Below are 20,215 nucleotides of genomic sequence, written 5' to 3' on the forward strand. Positions count from 1 at the left end.
AAGGAAAATGCCAGTGGTGATAGAAAGGCATGGGAAGTAAATGCAGGATGGTGAGGGTAAAAATATAGGGTGGAAGTGCAGTAAGTAGAAGTTATGGGGAAACAAGGTGCTGGGAAGATAGGCAGCATAGGTATCCAGTGCAAAGGATAGAGGAAAATCAGTGGGCAGGATGCTGTACAAACCACATGCAAAAGGAAAGCATAAGTGTCCCAGCAATGCCCTATTTGCATGTAATATTGTTCCAAATTTGCCTCAGTTGAATCCTGGATTATTTGAATTTTGCATTAGCTGGGCCTGGGTTGACCACTGGAGTAACCACCAGCTCCATGTAAATTGGCCCAGCCAAATTCTAAGGCATGTTTTATTTCTATTCATAAGCCAAAACTCTTTTTTCACTTCATCTATGTTGTTGTTGTTAGTTGCAGTCGTGTCAGACCCATCACGACCCCATAGACAACGTACCTCCAGGCCTTCCTGTCCTCTGCCATCTTCTGGAGTCCATTTAAGCTCATACCTACTGCTTCAGTGACTCCATCCAGCCATCTCATTCTCTGTTGTCCCGTTCTTCTCAATCTTTCCCAGCATTAGGCTCTTCTCCAGTGAGTCCTTCCTTCTCATTAGGTGGCCAAAGTATTTGCGTTTCAACTTCATCTATATCTCTCACATTATGTACTTTTCTTGGTAAAAATATGGAGTGATCACTGACTTCTCATGTGTAGTATGAATTGATGCCTTTAGTATGATAATCCCTTTTAGTATCTTCCTATATTGCTTATGGCCAAGATTTAACTGTCAACTTGCTTTAACTCAGCAGCTAGGATGACCTTCATAAGTTGGGTAACCCTGTTGGAAATATTTACTTTTGGCACACATTCCTGTTATTGTTTGTTCATCCCATCCAGAAACAACATCCACCACCATAATGAGGCAACACAACAATCTATCCATTCATCTATGAATCCTTCTTTCATGTATGCATTACACACACACACACTCACACACTTTTTCAAAGTATTTTGATGAATGATGAACATGATTAAGGGAAAATCAATTATTGGTGCAAATATATTATAAACCCACAAGTTAAAATTTATTTCACCTAAAAAATAAGCAGCCCAGAAGATATACAGAAAAAACCCCAGATTATTCCCTGTAAAACGTTTGAAGATTTATACAATCTTTACAGAAACATACAGTGTATCAAAATCTGCATAAATCAAATTTATAAAATGAGTAGAAATGCATAGTGAACAACTTACAGAGCAAGGATATGGGATCTACTTAAAAAGCAGGTTACAGTATGAAAAGTCATTAGGAGTAACGGCTTATAAGAGTTATGTTTAAAAATACAGATCCATTCTCACATATATTATTATTTTAAATGGATTGCACACAATACCCATTTAGCACATACACACTTGCACAACGTGCAATCTCAGTTATGCATAGTAATATGATTAATATATACTCCAAAAAAATGAAATACTCAAAGAAATATTAAATGTGCCCAGAAATTTTATCACCCTTTCCCCAACTTCTTCCACAAGTTATTAACACTTTTTAAATGGAATACCCACAGATGCCTCAAAAATAAAATCACCCTAAAACTAAATTATATGTATCTGGTCTTAAGGTCAGCATTTATCCTTTTAAATAAAGAATCTCCATCACTCTCTTTTAGGGATAGATAAAATCAGTGCCAACGATTTGCACTACTGAAATTATTTTTGTAATTTAATAAACTCCCTTTTTACGACCCTGTAATCCTTGAATTCGGGTTAGGATCAGGGCGACTGGATGGAATAGTGTTTACTGGCAGGATGCCCTTCCTGACACTACTTGGAGTTTGCAGCAGATATTTTTTTTCTTTGCGCTGTAGGAAACATCTGCTGCTACGTAGGATTGAACTCTCAACCTTCTGAATGAGAGGTAAGCGTCTTTACCACTAGGCCACTTATTTTGTAATTCAAGAATTTTCAGTAGAATATACGTGTGCACTACTTCACACTAGACCCACAATGTAATTATTGAAATCACACTTTAAGACTGAATATTTAATTTGGACATTTTTTATTCTCTCCAAAATGCATTTTATTAACCACACATTTTTTAAAAAATATTCTTTACTTTTTTAATTAGTTAGGGCTGAGCAGTGCTTCCAAAATAGTTTGGGAAGGTGATTCAGGAAGTACAGGAGTGTGATTATAGAACCTACGTGCAACTCTAAAGCAGTTTTAGATTGCACAGCTTCCCTCTACAGCTCTTTTTTCCCTCAGGAAAAGAAATGCCTTAAAAAAAATGAAGACAGATATGTTTATATCACTGAATTCTCTCAAGTACACTTTTGAAACTGAAACGGTCACAGCACAATCCTAATGTGCTGTATATATTTAATTTTCTATGTTTGATTTTGTTTTCATGCTATATCAAATCCAATTGTTCAAAACATCTCTTAAACTATTTGGAAGAATGAAATTCTCAAGTTTACCAAAGAAACAAAGACCTACTCCCCAATTCTACTGTACATGGATAGATTTACCAAATACTTCCTATAAAATAATTCAGAAATTGTTAAGAAATTTGATTCAATTTTATGAACTGAACTAGATAAATTTTGCTATTCCATATTAGGCAGATGTAGACACATTTTTCATTTCTGACCTATCTTGTTATGTAAGGGTTCCACAGCAGGGAAATCAGTGTATCTTTATGCAATTCAGTGCAACAAATTCCACTTGAGGCATCAAATTAGAGAAGTCTTAATCTGTTTCAATGCTATTTCACACAAATGGTTCATAGATTTATGTGCCACCCTTTACACCAATTTAATCCTTCAAAATGTTCAAGATGTTTTAACATTACTATTTTGGACACTCATGTTGCATTATTGGTATGCTTTATGCACCAATTATTTAATGTACTAATTAGGAGTGAAGAGTATACTAGTAAAGTTAGAACATTATTTAAACATAATGAGTGCATTGCACATTTTTTCCTGTTCCTAGCAAGAAAAGAGATTTCAATATATTCATGCTGTAAGAAATTTTCTTTGATTAGTTAAGGAAAAAAAATTAAGGAGGCACTAAATATACTGAGGATTTTTTTCTCAAAAAAGCAGCATGACTATGAAAGAAGGCCACCTTGGCTATAAACCTGTGGCAGTGCTTGGTAAAATGTAAAAACAAAACAATATATAACAAGTCAATAATCCCCATATTATACTCCAAGTTTTTCAAGTGTTAATGTTGGAATTTAAAACAAAAACTGCCTGCAAACCCCTGAGTGTAATCCCAAAGAAGACAACAAATACTTGGATCCAATTCTTTTGCTTGTGCCCAAGTGAAAGGCACTTATACACACCCGGGAAGTTGCCCATTTTCAGCCCTTTACACCATACAGAAAGTTTACAGAAGGTCCCTAAGGAGGGCTCTTGGGATAGGGTTGTCACTATAAGAGGAAAAGGAATGACCCATGTAGAAACAATCTCCTACTTCTTTGGATCCAAGCTTGTGCTTCTAACTTTGTTCCAGTGAAACAAGTCAAAGCACTTTAAATGATAAGCCAGAGCATCTTAAAACAACACCCTAAAAGAAAGCAAAGAGATGTAAACATCTATTGACATTTAAGGTAAGAGCAGTTTTTGTAAACATTAACTGCAGATGATAAATCTATCACAGTTCATATAAATCCTTCATCCAGCTCAGGACATTCCAGGCTCCCAGCTATACAAGTTAACAGTTGCAGCAGTTTTCAGGTTATTTTCAGTTCTTTAAAAATTACATTTGTCAGTAGGTAGATGCAGCTATTTTGTCTACACACTTAGGATATTGTTCATTTCCCATTTTTGTGTTGCTTTATTTGAGTCACAATCTGAAATAAATACTTGATGTAGAACCTCTGAACGGTCCAAGCATTTCCCTGATGAAATGTGAGTAAATCTATGGAGATTCTGAAAAGCAAAAGCAATAAGCTATTAGTTTCCAATTAAAAACAACAAAACTTAATTTATTTTTTCCTTAAGTTCTCAATAGCAGAGTAGGAATATAGGTTAGGAACTATTTGTTAGATCAACCTGCCTAAGTCTAACAATTCTATGGATCTTCCATTTTTGGCAGGCATCTGCTATTTACTATTAGATTTACAAGGAAAAAATATACAAAGGAATATAATAATAAACCTTTATTGTCAAAGTACAACATGTGTACATTGAGATTAGCTGAGCCTCCCCCCGTGCTCTCTCCCCCCAACACACAGTGACAACAAACCCTCCATCCCACCACACTATGTGAACCAACTACACCACACACCGGCCTCCCAAGTCAATTCTGCATAAGATTATGTCCCATTTAAAAGCCTAACAGCCCACAGATAAAAGCTATTTTTCAGCCTGTTGGTACGGCTGGCTATATTCCTATATCTCCTACCGGATGGTAGGAGAGTAAAGAGATACCGTCCAGGGTGTGAGTCATCCCTGAGAATCTTCCTCACTCTTCCAAGGCAACGAGCCCTGGCGATGTCATCCAGTGGTGTCAGGGAACAGCCCACAATGTCTTGTGCTGTGCTCACTACCCTCTGTAATACTTTCCTATCCGCGGCTGTCAGACCAGCATACCAAACCACAATACCATACGAGAGGACGCTCTCTATAGTAGACCGGTAAAAGAGGGTCATTAGCTGTTGTTCTACCCTGTTCTTCCGCAAGACCCTAAGAAAGTGAAGCCTCTGTTGGGCCTTTCTAGCCACCTGAGTTGTGTTAACTTTCCAGGTCAGATCTTCACAGAGGTAGACTCCCAGAAATTTAAAGGAGGAAACTCTCTCTACACAGTTCTCTCCGATGTAAAGTGGGGCAGGTTCCTCCTTTTTTTTCTGGAAGTCTAACACCATCTCTTTCGTCTTGCCGATGTTTAGGTGTAAGTTGTTGTTACTACACCATATGGATAGTTTTTGTACCTCCGCCCTATATGCTGTCTCATCCCCACCTGTAATAAGACCCACCACAGTTGTATCATCTGCGAACTTGATTATCGCAGTGGATGGGTCAGATGACACACAATCATAAGTGTATAAAGAGTACAGGTAGGGGCTAAGCACACAGCCCTGTGGCGTGCCGGTGCAAAGCTTCAGGGGGGTGGACAAAGCAGAGCCGACCCCCACTGTTTGTAACCGATCCCTAAGAAAGTCTTGAATCCAATCGCAGATGGCGGGGGAGAATTTCAAGTCAGTCAGCTTCTCGATGAGAATGCTCGGCAAAATGGTGTTGAAAGCCGAGCTGTAGTCAACAAAAAGCATCCTGACGTAACTTCCAGGCTTCTCGAGATGACTTGCTACAGAGTGTAAAGCAGTAGCTATGGCATCGTCTGTCAACCTATTTCCCCTGTAGGCAAATTGATGTTTATCAAAGTCCAGTGGGAGGTATGTCCTAAGATGTTGGAGAACCAATCTTTCGAAGCATTTCATGACTACAGATGTTAATGCAATAGGTCTGTAGTCATTCAGGCACTCAACTGCAGTTTTTTTGGGGACTGGGACAATGGTAGCTGCTTTCAAGCACGATGGTACACATGCCGTTTGCAAGGAGATGTTAAAAATCCTTGTCACGACCCCTGCTAATTGATCAGCACAATTCCTGACCACTATCCCCAGCACCCCATCTGGGCCTGCGGCTTTGCTGGGATTCACAGCCTTCAATACAGCTCTCACTTGGTGTTCACACAGGGTGAGTGGCTGAGAGTCAGAAGGCCGGCCAGCAAAGGCTACGGGGTCTGGTCTTTTAACCTCGTTGCGGGCGAAGAAGATATTCAGCTCCTCAGCCAACGAGGCATTGGTGTTTGCCATGCTCCTCGTGCTGCCCTTATAGTTGGTTAAGTGCTGCAGTCCCTGCAATACTTGCCTCGGATCGTTGTTCGCTAAATGGTTCTCCACCTTTTGTTTGTATTGTATTGAATATATTGTAGTAGCAATATATACACAAAAGAAAAAACAGACCCAATAAAAATATTCCTTTTTGAGCAACAAAATAAAATTGTGTGACTAAAACTTTGGGACTTAGGTAGGTGAGCACCTAAGTAAGAGTTGTCTGTTGGAAGATTCGGTTAGGAATAATGTGACCCTCCTGGTCCTCAAATGACTTTTGATGCCATCTATCACAATGTCCTTCTGGACCAGCTCTGAAGGGTAGAAGCATAAAGCTCAATTTTATAATGGTATTTTATCTTCTGGAGGGGTTGGTCTCAAATGACCATGGTGGAGGCTGAGGCATCAGATATGTAGGAGCTCTAATATGAGTCTTGCAGGAGCCAGCCTTTTGTCCCACTATTCAGCTTCTAAATGTACATTTTTTGAAAGATCATAAGTAGGCATAGGTAATGTATCACCAATATGCAAGTCATACTCAATTATACATCTCCACTTCTGACTGAATGACAGAAGGCGCCCAGAGTCATTTCAAAATGAAATGGGTGGCAAATAAAGTTTAATAAATAAATGTGTGATACAGTCCTGATCTAGTAACTTGAAGAAAAATAAGCTCAGTATGAATCTTACCAAGAAAAACTTCTATAATTCCAAAGCCTATTCAATCAGGAAATATTTAATCTTTAACTCGAGAAGGTCACACTTACCAAATGGAGTTGGCTCACAATTTGGGGCTTTTGGAATCAAAGTTTCTGCCAGAACAGTAAGTGAAGGCTGTGGCTGGGACAGCCTTTGGTATCTTGTGTGCCAATTTTATGCTGCCCATCACTATCGTTATTCCCTCTATTTTTACTCATCGGCAATCAAATCCCCCATCCCTGAGAGGCTCTGTGAATCATAATCAAGCCAGTACAGGTACTCTTATGACTACAATTAATCCTGAAATTACAATTTTAAGTTGAGGCATCATGTGACTGGACTCAAGTCATGACTGGTTTTTTTATGACATCATTAATGTAATGTGGCAGTCAATAGCTAACATAGCAATTGTTAAGTGAATTCATTTTCTCTAAAGGGTGTTTTTTTTTGCTAGAAACTGGAAGTAAATGCGGAAACCAGCTAAAAATGTCACAAATGACATTTATGTGACTGTGGGACATTACAAACAGTAAACTTAGCTGGCTATCAAAACCCCAAAACATGACCACAGCATTTTTCATCTGTATGTATAGGGAGGGAGAGATCCATTACATGTTGCAGTCATTACACGTTGCAAGTTAACACTGGGAAAGTCTACTGGAACTTCAAGCAGTCATTAAGTTGAAGACTATTTTTAATTAATAATGCTCCTCTTCCTAATTCTAGATACACAACAATACATAACATATAAAAAAGATAAACAAAGCAGTGAACACTAACAAAATAACCCTGCCCATTTTATTCATCCACACAATCGATCCCACCACATACTGACTCAACCCTGTGAGATCAACTCTCCCCTCTACTCCAAAGAGAGAGTGCACGATGTCCTTTGTATTCTTGACTCTCTCATTTGCAGACTGAACTGGACTATGGAAAGGACTATGAGCTGGTTCAGGACTGTCGTCAATACCTTTTTGAAAGGAAATGCCAGAGGTCCTTAATGAGACACTAGTTTGCTGACTCAAGAGGCCAAGTCTGGTACATTTTTTATTTATTTTATTTGATTTATATACCACCCTTTCCCGAAGGACTCAGGGCGGTTTACAGGGCATTTTAAAATCACATCAATACAAAATACAAAAGTTAAAAAACAATTAAAAAGATTAAATTATCCCTGCAAATAGAACAGTTAAAATTCTCAGCCTGGGCCAGAGAGCTCAAAGAGCCAAGTCTTCAGGTCCCGGCGGAATGAACACAGGTCAGGGGCAGTCCTGAGCTCCACGGGCAGCTGGTTCCAGAGGGCAGGCGCACCCACAGAGAAGGCCCTCCCCCTGGGTGTTATCCGCCGGCAATCTTTTACCGGCGGCACCCTGAGAAGACCCTCCCTGTGCGAGCGCACTGGACGAAGGGAACTTGATGCTGGCAGCAGGTGTTCCCTCAAATATCCCGGACCCAAGCCATTTAGGGCTTTATAGGTCATCACCAGCACCTTGAATCTCACCCGGAGGGCAACCGGAAGCCAATGCAGCTCACGGAGTAGAGGTGTTACATGGGAGTATCGGGAAACCCCCATCACAACTCGCGCGGCTGCATTCTGCACCAGTTGAAGCCTCCGAGTGGTCCTCAAGGGCAGCCCCATGTAGAGAGCGTTGCAGTAGTCTAAACGGGAGGTCACGAGCGCATGAGTGACTGTGCGTAGGGCATCTCGGTCCAGGTAGGGTCGTAACTGGTGCACCAGGCGAACCTGGGCAAAAGCCCCCCTGGTCACGGCTCCTATATGATCTTCAAAATTGAGCCGTGAGTCCAGGAGGACGCGCAAGTTGCGAGCCCTATCAACGGGGGGTAACACCTCACCCCCCATCGTTAAAGGTGGAATAGTTTGGTTAGCCCGAGATGCCGATACGAAAAGCCACTCAGTCTTGGCAGGATTGAGACGAAGCCTGTTTCTCCCCATCCAGACCCGGACCGCCTCCAGGCAATGGGACATCACGGCGAGGGCATCGCTGGGTTGGTTCGGGGTGGAGAAAAAAAGTTGGGTATCATCAGCGTACTGATGATACCCCACCCCGAAACCACGAATGACCTTGCCCAGCGGCTTCATATAGATGTTGAACAGGAGGGGCGAGAGAACCGACCCCTGAGGGACTCCACAAGTGAGAGGCCTCGGGGTGGATCTCTGCCCTCCCATCAACACCGATTGCGAGCGGCCCAGGAGATAGGAGAACCACCGTAAAACGGTGCCTCCCACTCCCAGCCCCCTGAGACGCCGCAGTAGGATACCATGGTCGATGGTATCGAAAGCCGCTGAGAGATCTAATAGGACTAGGACAGAGGAGCAACCCCTGTCCCGAGCCTGCCAGAGATCATTCACCAGCGTGACCAATGCCGTCTCCGTGCTGTGCCCGGGCCTGAAACCCGATTGGTACGGGTCCATATAATCAGTTTCCTCCAGGAACAGAGGAAGCTGATGCGCCACCACGCTCTCAACAACCTTCGACAGAAAGCGAAGGTTGGAGACTGGACGATAGTTATTTAAAACAGCCAGGTCCAGGGCAGGCTTTTTGAGGAGGGGTCTCACCACCGCCTCCTTCAAGGCGGCGGGGAAGACACCCTCCTTCAAAGAAGCAGTTATTACTGCCTGGAACCAGCCTCGTGTCCCCTCCCGAGCCGCATAAACCAGCCAGGAGGGGCACGGATCCAACAAACAAGTGGTGGAGCTCAGCCTCCCCATGATCCTGTCCACATCATCAGGGGAAACAGGATCGAACTCAGTCCAGATAACATGATCAAGACCGTCCGATTCCTCCACATCAGACTCCACCCAGTCAGAGTCCAAACCAGCCCGGATCTGAGCGATTTTGTCTGTCAGATGATGACTAAACTCCTCGGCCCGTCCCTGCAAGGGATCCTCCCTCACCTCCTGGTTAAGAAGGGAGCGAGTCACCCTAAACAAGGTGAATTAAACAACTTTCTATGTTTAACTTTTCTTTTTGGGTAGGCTACTGAACTGAACTGAAATTGTAGAAAATTCTAGAAGATAAAGATTATCTAGACTAGAGCCTTGGCAGTATAGGCAGCTGAGCCCAGGGATGGTATTAAAACAGGATTTTTGCTCTCTTATCCAGTTAGGAAGCCCTTGCTAAAAGATCCCTAAGATTCATTTACCAGTACATATAGCAGAGTGAGCATCCTCTGTCACAGTTTCCTTCCTCTGAAGTAGCTTGTCCTGGAAACAAGGATCATCCCAACCCTCAAGGCTTTCCAATCCCTTTGGAGAGTTAAATGCAACCACTGGTGCCAACATTCTATGAATGTGGTATTATTACTTTTACTGCTTAATTGCCAATTGCATTATTTACCGTATTTATCGGCGTATAACACGCACTTTTTCTTCCTGAAAATAGGGGGCAAATGATGTGTGCGTGTTATACGCCGATATAATGTTAATGACCCATAGTAAATACCGCACAGCAGCGCGAATGGATGTGATCGGCGGTGCGTGTTATACGCCGGTGCGTGTTATACGCCGATAAATACGGTAATTATTATAGTGATTTTGCATTGCATTGTATATTGGAAGCTCAGTAAGTCATGTAGAGGGCAGTAAGATTTCAGATAGTAAAAAATCTTATAAATAAATAAGTACGAAAGAACGAAATAAGTAGTTGAAGACATCACACTCCTAGTGTGCCTGCAAGCTCTTTACCTTTCCCTCTTGCCTTTTACATCACAAAATAATACATACATGCATATATTCATACATAGATAATTAGAATATGGTGGATAAATTCATTAAATCTTGTTCATAAACAGTAATGATTTCTATGATGGACAAAGGGTGAAACCATCAGAAGATAATATTAATGTCTAGTTCAACCTGTTTTATGCTATTATTTAAATCTATCTAAAATTCATAAACAGAATTAATCATTGTTATCCTAATGGGACTCTCAGCACTAATCAGATACCTTGAAGTATTGCCACTCCTTGTATTCATTTAAATTGCAATGTGTAATCATAACTTTGGATCCATCAGGTCCTTTAATCAAGCATTGGTCATACTGCATGAGTTGGTTAGCTTCATTAATTCTGAAGAGCTAAAATAAATATTAAAAACAATGCATATTTTGTTCTAATAACTAAAAAATGTTAACATATAAAACATATAAAAGCTTATAAATATAATTAAATACGCATTGGCAAAAATTATTATGACAAAAAATTTAGAAAGCTATATGCTAAATATTACCAATTGAGGATAGATTTGAAAGTGTATCTATCTATTCCTAGCTAAGAACCTTAACTACTATAGTACACATATACTACACATTTCATGCATATTTAGAATGCATGAAACAAGCACAATTGCAATACTTAGAATCTATAATTTGACACACACAATTGAAACAACTTGGATATGCATTGATCAATATATTTTATGGATCAACATTTTATTAATATTCAGAAAACCTTTGCATTCTTCTGAATATTAAACTGCAACTTCTGCATTTCAGCTTCTGCATTCAGAAACTTTCAGAACGAAAATTTGTTTGAAAGACTAAAAGAGAAGGGTACATAGAAACTGAACTGTTAAATCTTAAGTGCACCAAAATATAGAGTGAGAATATTATTCCTGTTTTCATGGCATGAAAATAAAAATATCAACTGCTTTAGTTTATTTGTCAAAATCATATAAACTGAAGCAGAATTACAGCCACAATCCCTTTACATATAGACAGCTTTTCTGTATATATTACATTCAAAGCAGATTTTTTTTAAAGAAACAATTTCAAATAAATAAAAAAGAGATTACAGTATATATAGTATTTATTGGGGCAAGGCATATGGAAGAGTAATAACTTTTAGGATACACACATATACATACACGTAAGAAAATAAATCTGTGATATGATGTTTATATCACAAAAATGTCTCTTGGATTGGGAAGGAAGGCAGTTCCAATCTAAAAATCATAAGCAATTTATTTAATATTTTGGCTCACAACTGAAAACATTATCTGAGTCTACTTACTTGATTTCCTCCCATTCTATGGCATGGACCAAGTTCCACAAAGCCTCCATTGGTATGACCCATGCTATCTATGCAGTATGCTGTTTCAAAACCTCTAATCTGAAACACATTTATGATTTGTACTACTGTTACAATATAGTAAATTAATAAATAGAAATAATATGGAAAACTATTATTTGTAATCCACAACAAAACAGCTTAATATAACCCTTTGTGGGGCCCAGTAGAAGCTGCTGAACTGTAGTTTACCAATATCTAGAGATCACAAGTTCTTTAGCCCTGAATTGTGGAACACTAAAATGAAAAACAAAGAGAATTTGTGCATATACCTAATCTTGTTTTCAACTCAATTATCAGCACAGAGAATCTTCCCTTTATGAATTCCACTGATTGTTTAAAGCATGATTTCCCAATAAATGGGATACATAAATGAATCTGTCCTAATATTCTCTACCATTGCCACAAACTGTATATATATTAAAGATTATTTCACAACAGCAGCCACAATAATGAATGAAATGTAATGAAATATATTGAAAATATCTGTTCCATGAGAATAAGAATTCTTTTTGTTAGAGGCAAAGAACAAGGAGGTTTTTTTCAAATAAGTAATCTACAGGCAATATGTTAATGATATGTGATATCATACTATTTAAGTAAAGCAAAAATGTAATTCCCCTAAATCATTTTCAGTAACTATTGCTAATTCTCTATACTTGGCAGTTGTCAGTGGCCAATTATTTGAATGGCAGTGAATGGCAAAATAGCCTTGGCAATAATTGCAATAACTTTACTTTTATTTATTTTTATTTATTTTAATCCCATTTATATCCCGCCCTTCTCCGAAGACTCAGGGCAGCTTACAATCTAAGCACAAATTAAATGTGCTTAGCAATAGCCTTCATTCTATGTATATGCCTGCTTATTAGGGCTTTCGCCCCCCCCCCAAGCGGCATTATTACAAAGTCAGCTTACTGCCCCCAACAATCTGGGTCCTCATTTTACCTACCTCGGAAGGATGGAAGGCTGAGTCAACCTTGAGCCTGGTGGGATGCGAACCTGCAATAATTGCAGGCAGCTGGTGTTACTTAGCCCACTGCTCCACCAAGGCTTTAAAATCTTCCAGATTTTTCTCTTGTTTTTTCCTATTTTTTTTTAAGAAACAGCATTTTGCTCTATTTGTCTCAATCTTTATCAATCTCATAAATGAGTATCATTATGAATAAACCACTTCTTTACGTACCCTTCTCTTTGCCATCTAAATTCAATTTCATAAAGACAATACTTACTTTAACTGCCGTTGGCTTATTTATTACACATGCTGATCACAAAACTGTCCTTTGGAAAAAACACAAGGGCCATTCTATCCGTAACAATTAGTTTAAAATGTAGGTGTTTTCATTTTTATAGTACCTAACCCTAGGAAACAATTTTCTATTCATACAATTAATACTAACATTTTGATTCTCTTCCAGATCATAATGCCTAAACTCTGATATTAATATATGAATATCTGCTACTTTTTGCAATGGTTTACAAAAAAAATCTAAATTTTCAGTTTCAGCTCAGACAGCAATATGGCATATGTATCGCTAGTTGGTTGGCAACTACTACCTGGAAAACTAGCACTATTTTCTGAAAAACTGGTTTTGTTCAGAAGGCCTTAATTTAATTAAATATGGTTTAATATATGATCTAATATGGTTCCAACAGTTTAAATACTTTTTACATATAAGACACCTATTTCTTACAAGATTCCCCTATGCTCCTAATCCAATATACATTCTTAGACAAGGCTAGCTCAGGAGATTATTAAATATTGACTTAGTTGAAAGAACAGTTACCTCTCCCCACTCCACATTTCTAGGTGGTAGAGGATAATGAGAAGTTATATCATAGGCTATTTCTTCCATAAACCATTTAAAGCTTTTGCATTTGTGATCTTCACGAAAATTCTTCAGGTCTGATATGTCCCCATAAGCTAGTGCTTTTGTTTCAGGACGACTAGCATAGAAATAATCTTTGAATTCATCCCACCAGACCTCAACAACACGGACATAGTTCTGTAAAACACACAAAATTAATGCATACATTTTAAAAAATGGAAAGCAACTACAGATAGTCCTCAACATACAACAGTTCATTTAGTGAACTGTTCATCTGAAGTTACAACAGCGCCGATAAAAATGACTTATGGCAGTTTTTCACACTTACAACCATTGCAGCATCCCCATGGTCATGTGATCAAAATTCGGACACTTGGCAACTGACTCATATTTATGACAGTTGCAGTGTCTCCTGGGTACAGGTAACTCCCCTTTTGCCACCTTCTGACAAGTAAAGTTAATAGGAGAGTTAGATTCTCTTAACAACCGTGTTACTAATTTAACACCCTGTAGTGATTTACTTAACTGTGGCAAGAAAAGTAATAAAATGGAGGAAAATTCACTTTAAAAATGTCTCACTTAGGAACAGAAATTTTGGGCTCAATTGTGGTCATATCTTTCTTGAATAATTTTATTCTTCTCTCTCATTCAGGAAAGGATATTATGAATGAAAAGAATGTCAATTTATATCTCCAGTGGCTCAAAGTGGATTTAAAGTAGTTCGCTCTATGAACTTAGGACTGGTATAAAGAAGGTTTAATCCCAGTCACATCTACTGTAACAATGTGAAAGTTGCAACCGAAAAAATATTGTCCTATTATCAATTTACAGTAAGGAATTATATCAAAAACTTTTTATGTATCTTTGTTTAATAAACTAGGGTTGGTGAAGCTTTTTACAGTTTAAAGACTGCATTTAGAACTTCACTGTCAAGTCAGCAGTACAATTTAGGTGGATTTCCAGAGAATGCAAAAAAATTGCCTGGGATCACTGAATGCTCACCTATTAACTAAATAGGGATAGATAATTAGAAAACATTTACAAGGATGTGCAAAATTGTCCAATTGCAGGATTCAAATTAGGATTAATTTAATTTGATCTTACGGTCAGAGGCTGTCTATTCAATCTAGATCTGTTTAGCAATATATCTGAATAGTCAAATAGGTATTTTTGCATTCCTATTCATTTCTGGGGTGGAGGGATGCAGTGCGTGGTCTGCACTCTGGTGGTTTGAGCCCGGCTCTGTGAGATGGAATTTGCTCCTGTAGCTTGATCCCTAGTTCCTGCCCACCCAGCAGTTCAAAACATGCAATATTGCAAGTAGATAAATGGTAGGAATTTATCTACTTGGGAAAAACTTAGCTGAGTTCACGTGTGCAGAGAGTGGAAGCCATGCTGGACCTGGCCAGATGTAAGGAATTGTGACCCAAGGCAAAACTGGTGGAGGAACCTGGAAAAGCTATCAGCCCATGTACTGCTAACTAATTGGTGTAAAGCCCCCAGCGGTGCACCAAGGATAGACACGCAAGTGCCAAACAGAATCAACTAGCAGTCTAGACTGTCAGGACTGCATTGTGTGTCTAGCATGTGTCAATTGTATGCAATACATTAAATAAGTAAATAAATCTAATGGGAACCTATAGAGCTTTAATTTAATTCAATTATTAATATGAAATGATATAAAATATTTACATTTATTAATATTTTAGGGACATAAGTATTACCTTTAAAGTAGGAGATGATCCAACATAAGCTGGAGGTGGATTCCCTTGCCATCCCTGGAGACGATATATGTGCCCAACACGAGAACAAGGCACAAACAGTAGCTGTCCTCCACACTGCCAAATCTGAATATACAAGGAGATTTTACCAAGTCAACATTATATAGAAAGAATTTAATTGAAATGCACTTTCAGCATTACTACCAAAATGACCAAAGAAATATGTCTTCCATAGTTAAATCTAACGAGCAGTTACATTTTATCTGGAAGAAAAAATATATAATAGTGTTCAATATTAATAAAATAGTCAACACTATAACAACTGGATTTATGCCAAATTATGAAGTAATGTCTAGAAATTATTTTAGAGACTCACTTCATTTTGTAGTCTTATATTAAACCCCAAAACTAATGTAAATCTGAACCATATTATTTTTTCAGACCATAGTAAAATGCTCATTAGGTTCCAAATTGATGTATTAATTTTTAGCATACTAAAGAAATACAATTTGTGATTTTATTATTAGGATTTTGTTGGATTCTTTAACTGAAATAAACCTAGATGTGGCTAGAGACTTGGAAGATATTATATCAGTACTGTTTTTTGTTACTAAAATCTTGATATTATTCTGAACAGCTTAATAGAATAGATAATTTTACATTTTTAAAATTTTTGTATCTGTGTAGGCTTACTCAGAAATATTGTTCCACTTCATATATGGATTTCTGCTTTTATGCATTTTGGTATTATTTCATCAAAAAGATTACCTAATAACAAACTACAACAGTTGTGTTGAAATTGAAAGCCTTCTATCTAGCAAACAATTGTAATTCACTTTGTAAAAATCTAGGTACAACTTTCAGGGCCACAGAAGTGGTTCAATTTGACTCCTGATTTGGTTAAATCAAATATATATACAATGCACAGCATTATTCAACCTGACCTTGTTCAAACTTCAAAATTACAAAGTGGTTATTGAAAAAAGGTGCCATATTTTAAGTCTCTTATTATATATGAGTTCTCCAACTTCATCTACTATAAGGTCCTGCCTTAGCTAGCACTCCCAAGGAAGCAGAACTCCTGAAACTGGCATCATTTCAAAAGGAATTTTTATTGATAGTAATAACAGAATAGCAAGACAAGATATGAATAATTCCAGTGCAAAATGGTACATTAAAACTCTCCTTTCAAACCCCTCTCCAGTGCCCAACTGTACAGTTTGATTTCAGCCAATCCATAGGTACAACGTTTTTATGAGAACCAGAGTGATAAACCGTAGTTCACAGGCGTTTCACTTTCTTCCCGGCCTCTTCCCAGTGGAGTACAGTTAAGACATATGGCCCAGGCACTTTTCTCTTCTCTTTCACACTCAGAGAGATGCATCAAAGGTGAAAAGAACAAAACAAAGGAAATACATCCCAGAGCCCACAGAGCTTCACCTCCCCGAAGAGCGAAACCTAACCCTCCTTAAAAGGAGAGGTCCACCTGGAGAAATAGAAAAGAATAAAATGGGGAGAAAAAGAAATGAGAAGTGAATCAGGCTTGTCCGGATAACATGCATGAAAGAGTTTGAGCAATCTTGGAGCTCTAGCATGCTTTTTATAGACCTACTCATTCTGGGGTGCTGGGAGATCCTTCCAAGCGTAGCTAGATACTGGGGGCTCCATGGTGTCTTCAAAATATTGCTCACCTGTCATAGGCTATAGAGGCGAGGTATCTTAGGTTGTAGCAAACTGCAATGAAATACAGGGTGGATCTGCCTTAATGCCTTGGGAAGTGCCAGTTCTACTGTAACTGGGTTTATGATGCATTTGATGGGGAAGGGACGCACAAATTTTGGTCCTAACTTTTTGGAGGGTTATAGTGACTGCAGATATCTAGTAGACAGGTATACCCTGTTCCCAATGTGGAAAGGTTTAGGTTCCATTCTCTTTTTATCTGCCTGAGTCTTATAGGCTTCTCTGGCCTCACTGAGAGCCTTTCTGACCTTTCTGTTCTGCAGTTGATTCATCATTCCTTAAGGGTTCAGGCACTGACCACTTGAAAAGGGGTGTACCCCGTGCTAACGTATACAGCATTGTTATATGCCACTTCAGCAAATGGCAAGAGGTCAGTCCAATTGTTTTGTTGGTAGTTGATGAAACATCTTAAGGACTGAGTTCGTTCATTCTGTCCCCCCATTCGAGGATGGTGACTAGAACTCAAGCCCTGTTCCGTGCCTAAGAGGTCCAAGAACACCTTCCAGAAATTTGAGGTGAATTGGACCCCTCTATATGAAATTGTATTGTGAGGTAAAGGTAAAGGTTCCCCCGCACATGCATGCTAGTTGTTTCCAACTCTAGGGGCTCATCTCCTTTTCAAAGCCGAAGAGCCAGCGCTTGTCCGAGGACGTCTCCGTGGTCATGTGGCCGGCATGACTAGACGCCAAAGGCGCACAGAATGCTGTTACCTTCCCACCACAGTGGTCCCTATTTTTCTACTTGCATTTTTACGTGCTTTCGAACTGCTAGGTTGGCAGAAGCTGGGACAAATAACAGGTGCTCACCCCATGCAATTGATAGATATGTTGGAGGAACAGTTTTATTAAGAGTTTTGGCAGTTGGGATCTTCTGGTATGGGATAAAGTGGACCTGCTTTGAAAACATGTCAGTCACTGTCTAAATGAGTGTTTTCTGCTCTTTTTGGCAGTTCTATGATGAAATCCATAGAGATCCCTCTCAGAGTGCTGAAGGATTTGCTACCAACTGCAAAAGGCCAGGAGTTTTTTGTTGTCTTCATTTTGCTGCTGCACAAGTGGTGCAGCTGGTCACATAGCTTTCAATGTCCTTTTTTAAAGATGGCCACCAGAATTGCCTCCTCAATAAATGTAGGGTTTTTACAAATCCGAAGTGTCCCGCAAGTTTTGAATCAAGGGAGACTTGCATTGTTTTCAGTCTTTTGGTGGTGGGAATGTACAGCTTCCCACCTATCCATGCTAATCCATCCCACATCAAGCAGAGGTTTTTGTGGCTTAGGAACCACTTGTCTTTTTCTAGGGCTTGTTTAAGCGCAATCATAGTGGCGTTGTCTAGCGGTGGGGTGTCTTTTGCCTGTGCCCTGGTAATTACTGAAGATGCTATTTGCTATGCAGAGAGTAGAGGCTTAATTACCTCTGCTTTTATGCTGTTATATTGTGGCATCCTTGATAAAGCGTAGCCAGAAAGCTTTTTCCTAATGGCAAGTAGTGGAGAGTAAAATTGTACTGATGAAAATGTTGGGCACACCGTGCTTGTTTGGGAGACAATTTTCTGGGGTCTTGGGAGCCTCTAAGTTTTTATGATCAGTCCAAACTTGGAAAGGGATTTTGCTCCCTTCCAGGAGCAAAATCTCCAGGTGAAGAAAGCCCACTGCACTGCATAAGCTTCCTTCTCCCAGACCGCCCAGCAGGTTCAGTCTCTAACAACTTTTTTGAAGTGTAAGTGCAGGGCTGTAATTGGTCCTTTACATTCTCTTGGATAAGTACTTCACCCACTGCTACATCGCTGGCATTGGTCTGAATTATGAATGGTTTCTCTGGATTGGGTGTCTTAGCACTGGCTCTCCTGAGAAGTTTCTTTAGCTTTTCAAAGGCAGCTTGGCATAGTACATTTCAGGGGCTGGCTGGGCTTTGGCTTATCCACTCCGTCTTTAATAGATTTGTGATAGGGAGCGCAATCTTGTGTGAAGGAGGGGATAAATTGCCGATAGAAATTCACAAAGCCCAGGAAGCTCTGTAATTGCTTTCTGGTGCAGGGGGAACCCACTCCAAGATGGCCCACACGTTTTCCGGATGCATCTCTACCCTCTCGTGCGAGATCTGGTAGCCTAGGTAGTGGATTTTTTCCTTGTGAACCCGCACTTTGACAATTTTGCATATACCATAGCTACACGGGGTTTGTTTAGGACTGCCCTGACTGGTTTCATATGTCAGTTTTCATTTTGGTATAAAATAATATATTGTCCAGGTACACCAAAACTCCCTTATATCCTCATGGAGCACTTCATTGATCAGTTGCATGAATACAGGGGGGGGGGGGTTGTAGACCAAATGGGAGAACCTTAAATTGGAAGCAACCAAAGAGGGAAGTTGAAAGCAGTTTTTCACTCATCCCCTTCCTTGATTCTGACTCAGTAGTATGCTTCTTGCAGGTCTAACTTAGAAAATATTCTTCCGTTTGAGAGATTGGCCAGAATATCTTTCATGAGGGGCAAGGGATATACATTTTCCACACACATCATGTTTAAACCCCTATAATCCATGCAGAGATGAAGAGACCCATCTTTCTTCTCTTGAAACAATACGGGTGCAGCCTTCCAGGGTCTGGCCAACTGGATGAAGCCACAGGCCAGATTTTTATCTATGAACCGGTGCAGTTCGTCTAATTCCCTGGGAGTCATCGAATATAGCCTTGGTTTTGGCAGTTTAGCTCCCAGGACGATTTTAATGGCACAGTCTGTGGGTTGGTGGTGGTGGGGAATCCATCCCTACTCCTCTTGCTGAAAACCTCAGCTAGATTGTATACTCTCTAGGTATGTTGTCCAAGGTTTCACCGCTCAACGCAGTCATTACCTCTCAGGCTGGTTCCTTCTTTGGGCGGTTGTGCTTATTTGGTAAGGGAGTTTTCCCTTTAGGGAATTTCAAGCATCCTTCTCTCTAATACACTAGCGGGTTCTATTTCTTCAGCCAGGTCAACCTCAAGATGAGAGGCCATTCCATGTCAGGTGCCACTATGAAGGTTAGAGTCTCTGAGTGGCCTCCCATGACTAGTCCGAGTGGTTTTGTGGCAAAATTCGTTGGGATGCTCCCTGCAATGGACCCATAGAATTGGCAACATGCAATTTTCCTACCAAGGTTGGGCTGATTAGGCACCTGGCGCAACCCAAGTAGGACATTTAGAGCCACCTTTTCTTTCTTGTCCAGGATTAACAGTTCTATGGGCATTGTCTCACTTACCAAGGCATCATCATCGTAGTTGCTTTCGGGCATCCCCGGTCCGTCCTCT

At 39.7% G+C, this 20,215-nt stretch overlaps 1 protein-coding gene across 3 annotated transcripts in view; it reads right to left on the reverse strand.

Moving 5' to 3' along the window:
* Positions 1–1,081: 1,081 nt before the first annotated feature.
* GALNT7 (polypeptide N-acetylgalactosaminyltransferase 7) overlaps positions 1,082–20,215 on the reverse strand; it is a 96,524-nt gene continuing 77,390 nt past the window's right edge. For 2 of the 3 annotated variants that reach the window (XM_081332316.1, XM_081332317.1), the window contains exons 8-12: positions 15,197–15,319; positions 13,431–13,649; positions 11,587–11,685; positions 10,524–10,652; positions 1,082–3,949 (exon numbers count right to left, since the gene is read on the reverse strand). In XM_081332316.1, coding sequence (XP_081188442.1) covers positions 3,812–3,949; positions 10,524–10,652; positions 11,587–11,685; positions 13,431–13,649; positions 15,197–15,319 — 708 coding nt within the window. In that variant the 3' untranslated portion in view covers positions 1,082–3,811. The remainder of the gene's footprint in view (positions 3,950–10,523; positions 10,653–11,586; positions 11,686–13,430; positions 13,650–15,196; positions 15,320–20,215) is intronic. The other variant, XM_081332318.1, reaches the window with a different exon arrangement.

This window comes from Vipera berus (assembly GCF_964194415.1).
Source record: "Vipera berus genome assembly, chromosome: 7".
Classification (NCBI taxonomy): domain Eukaryota; kingdom Metazoa; phylum Chordata; class Lepidosauria; order Squamata; family Viperidae; genus Vipera; species Vipera berus.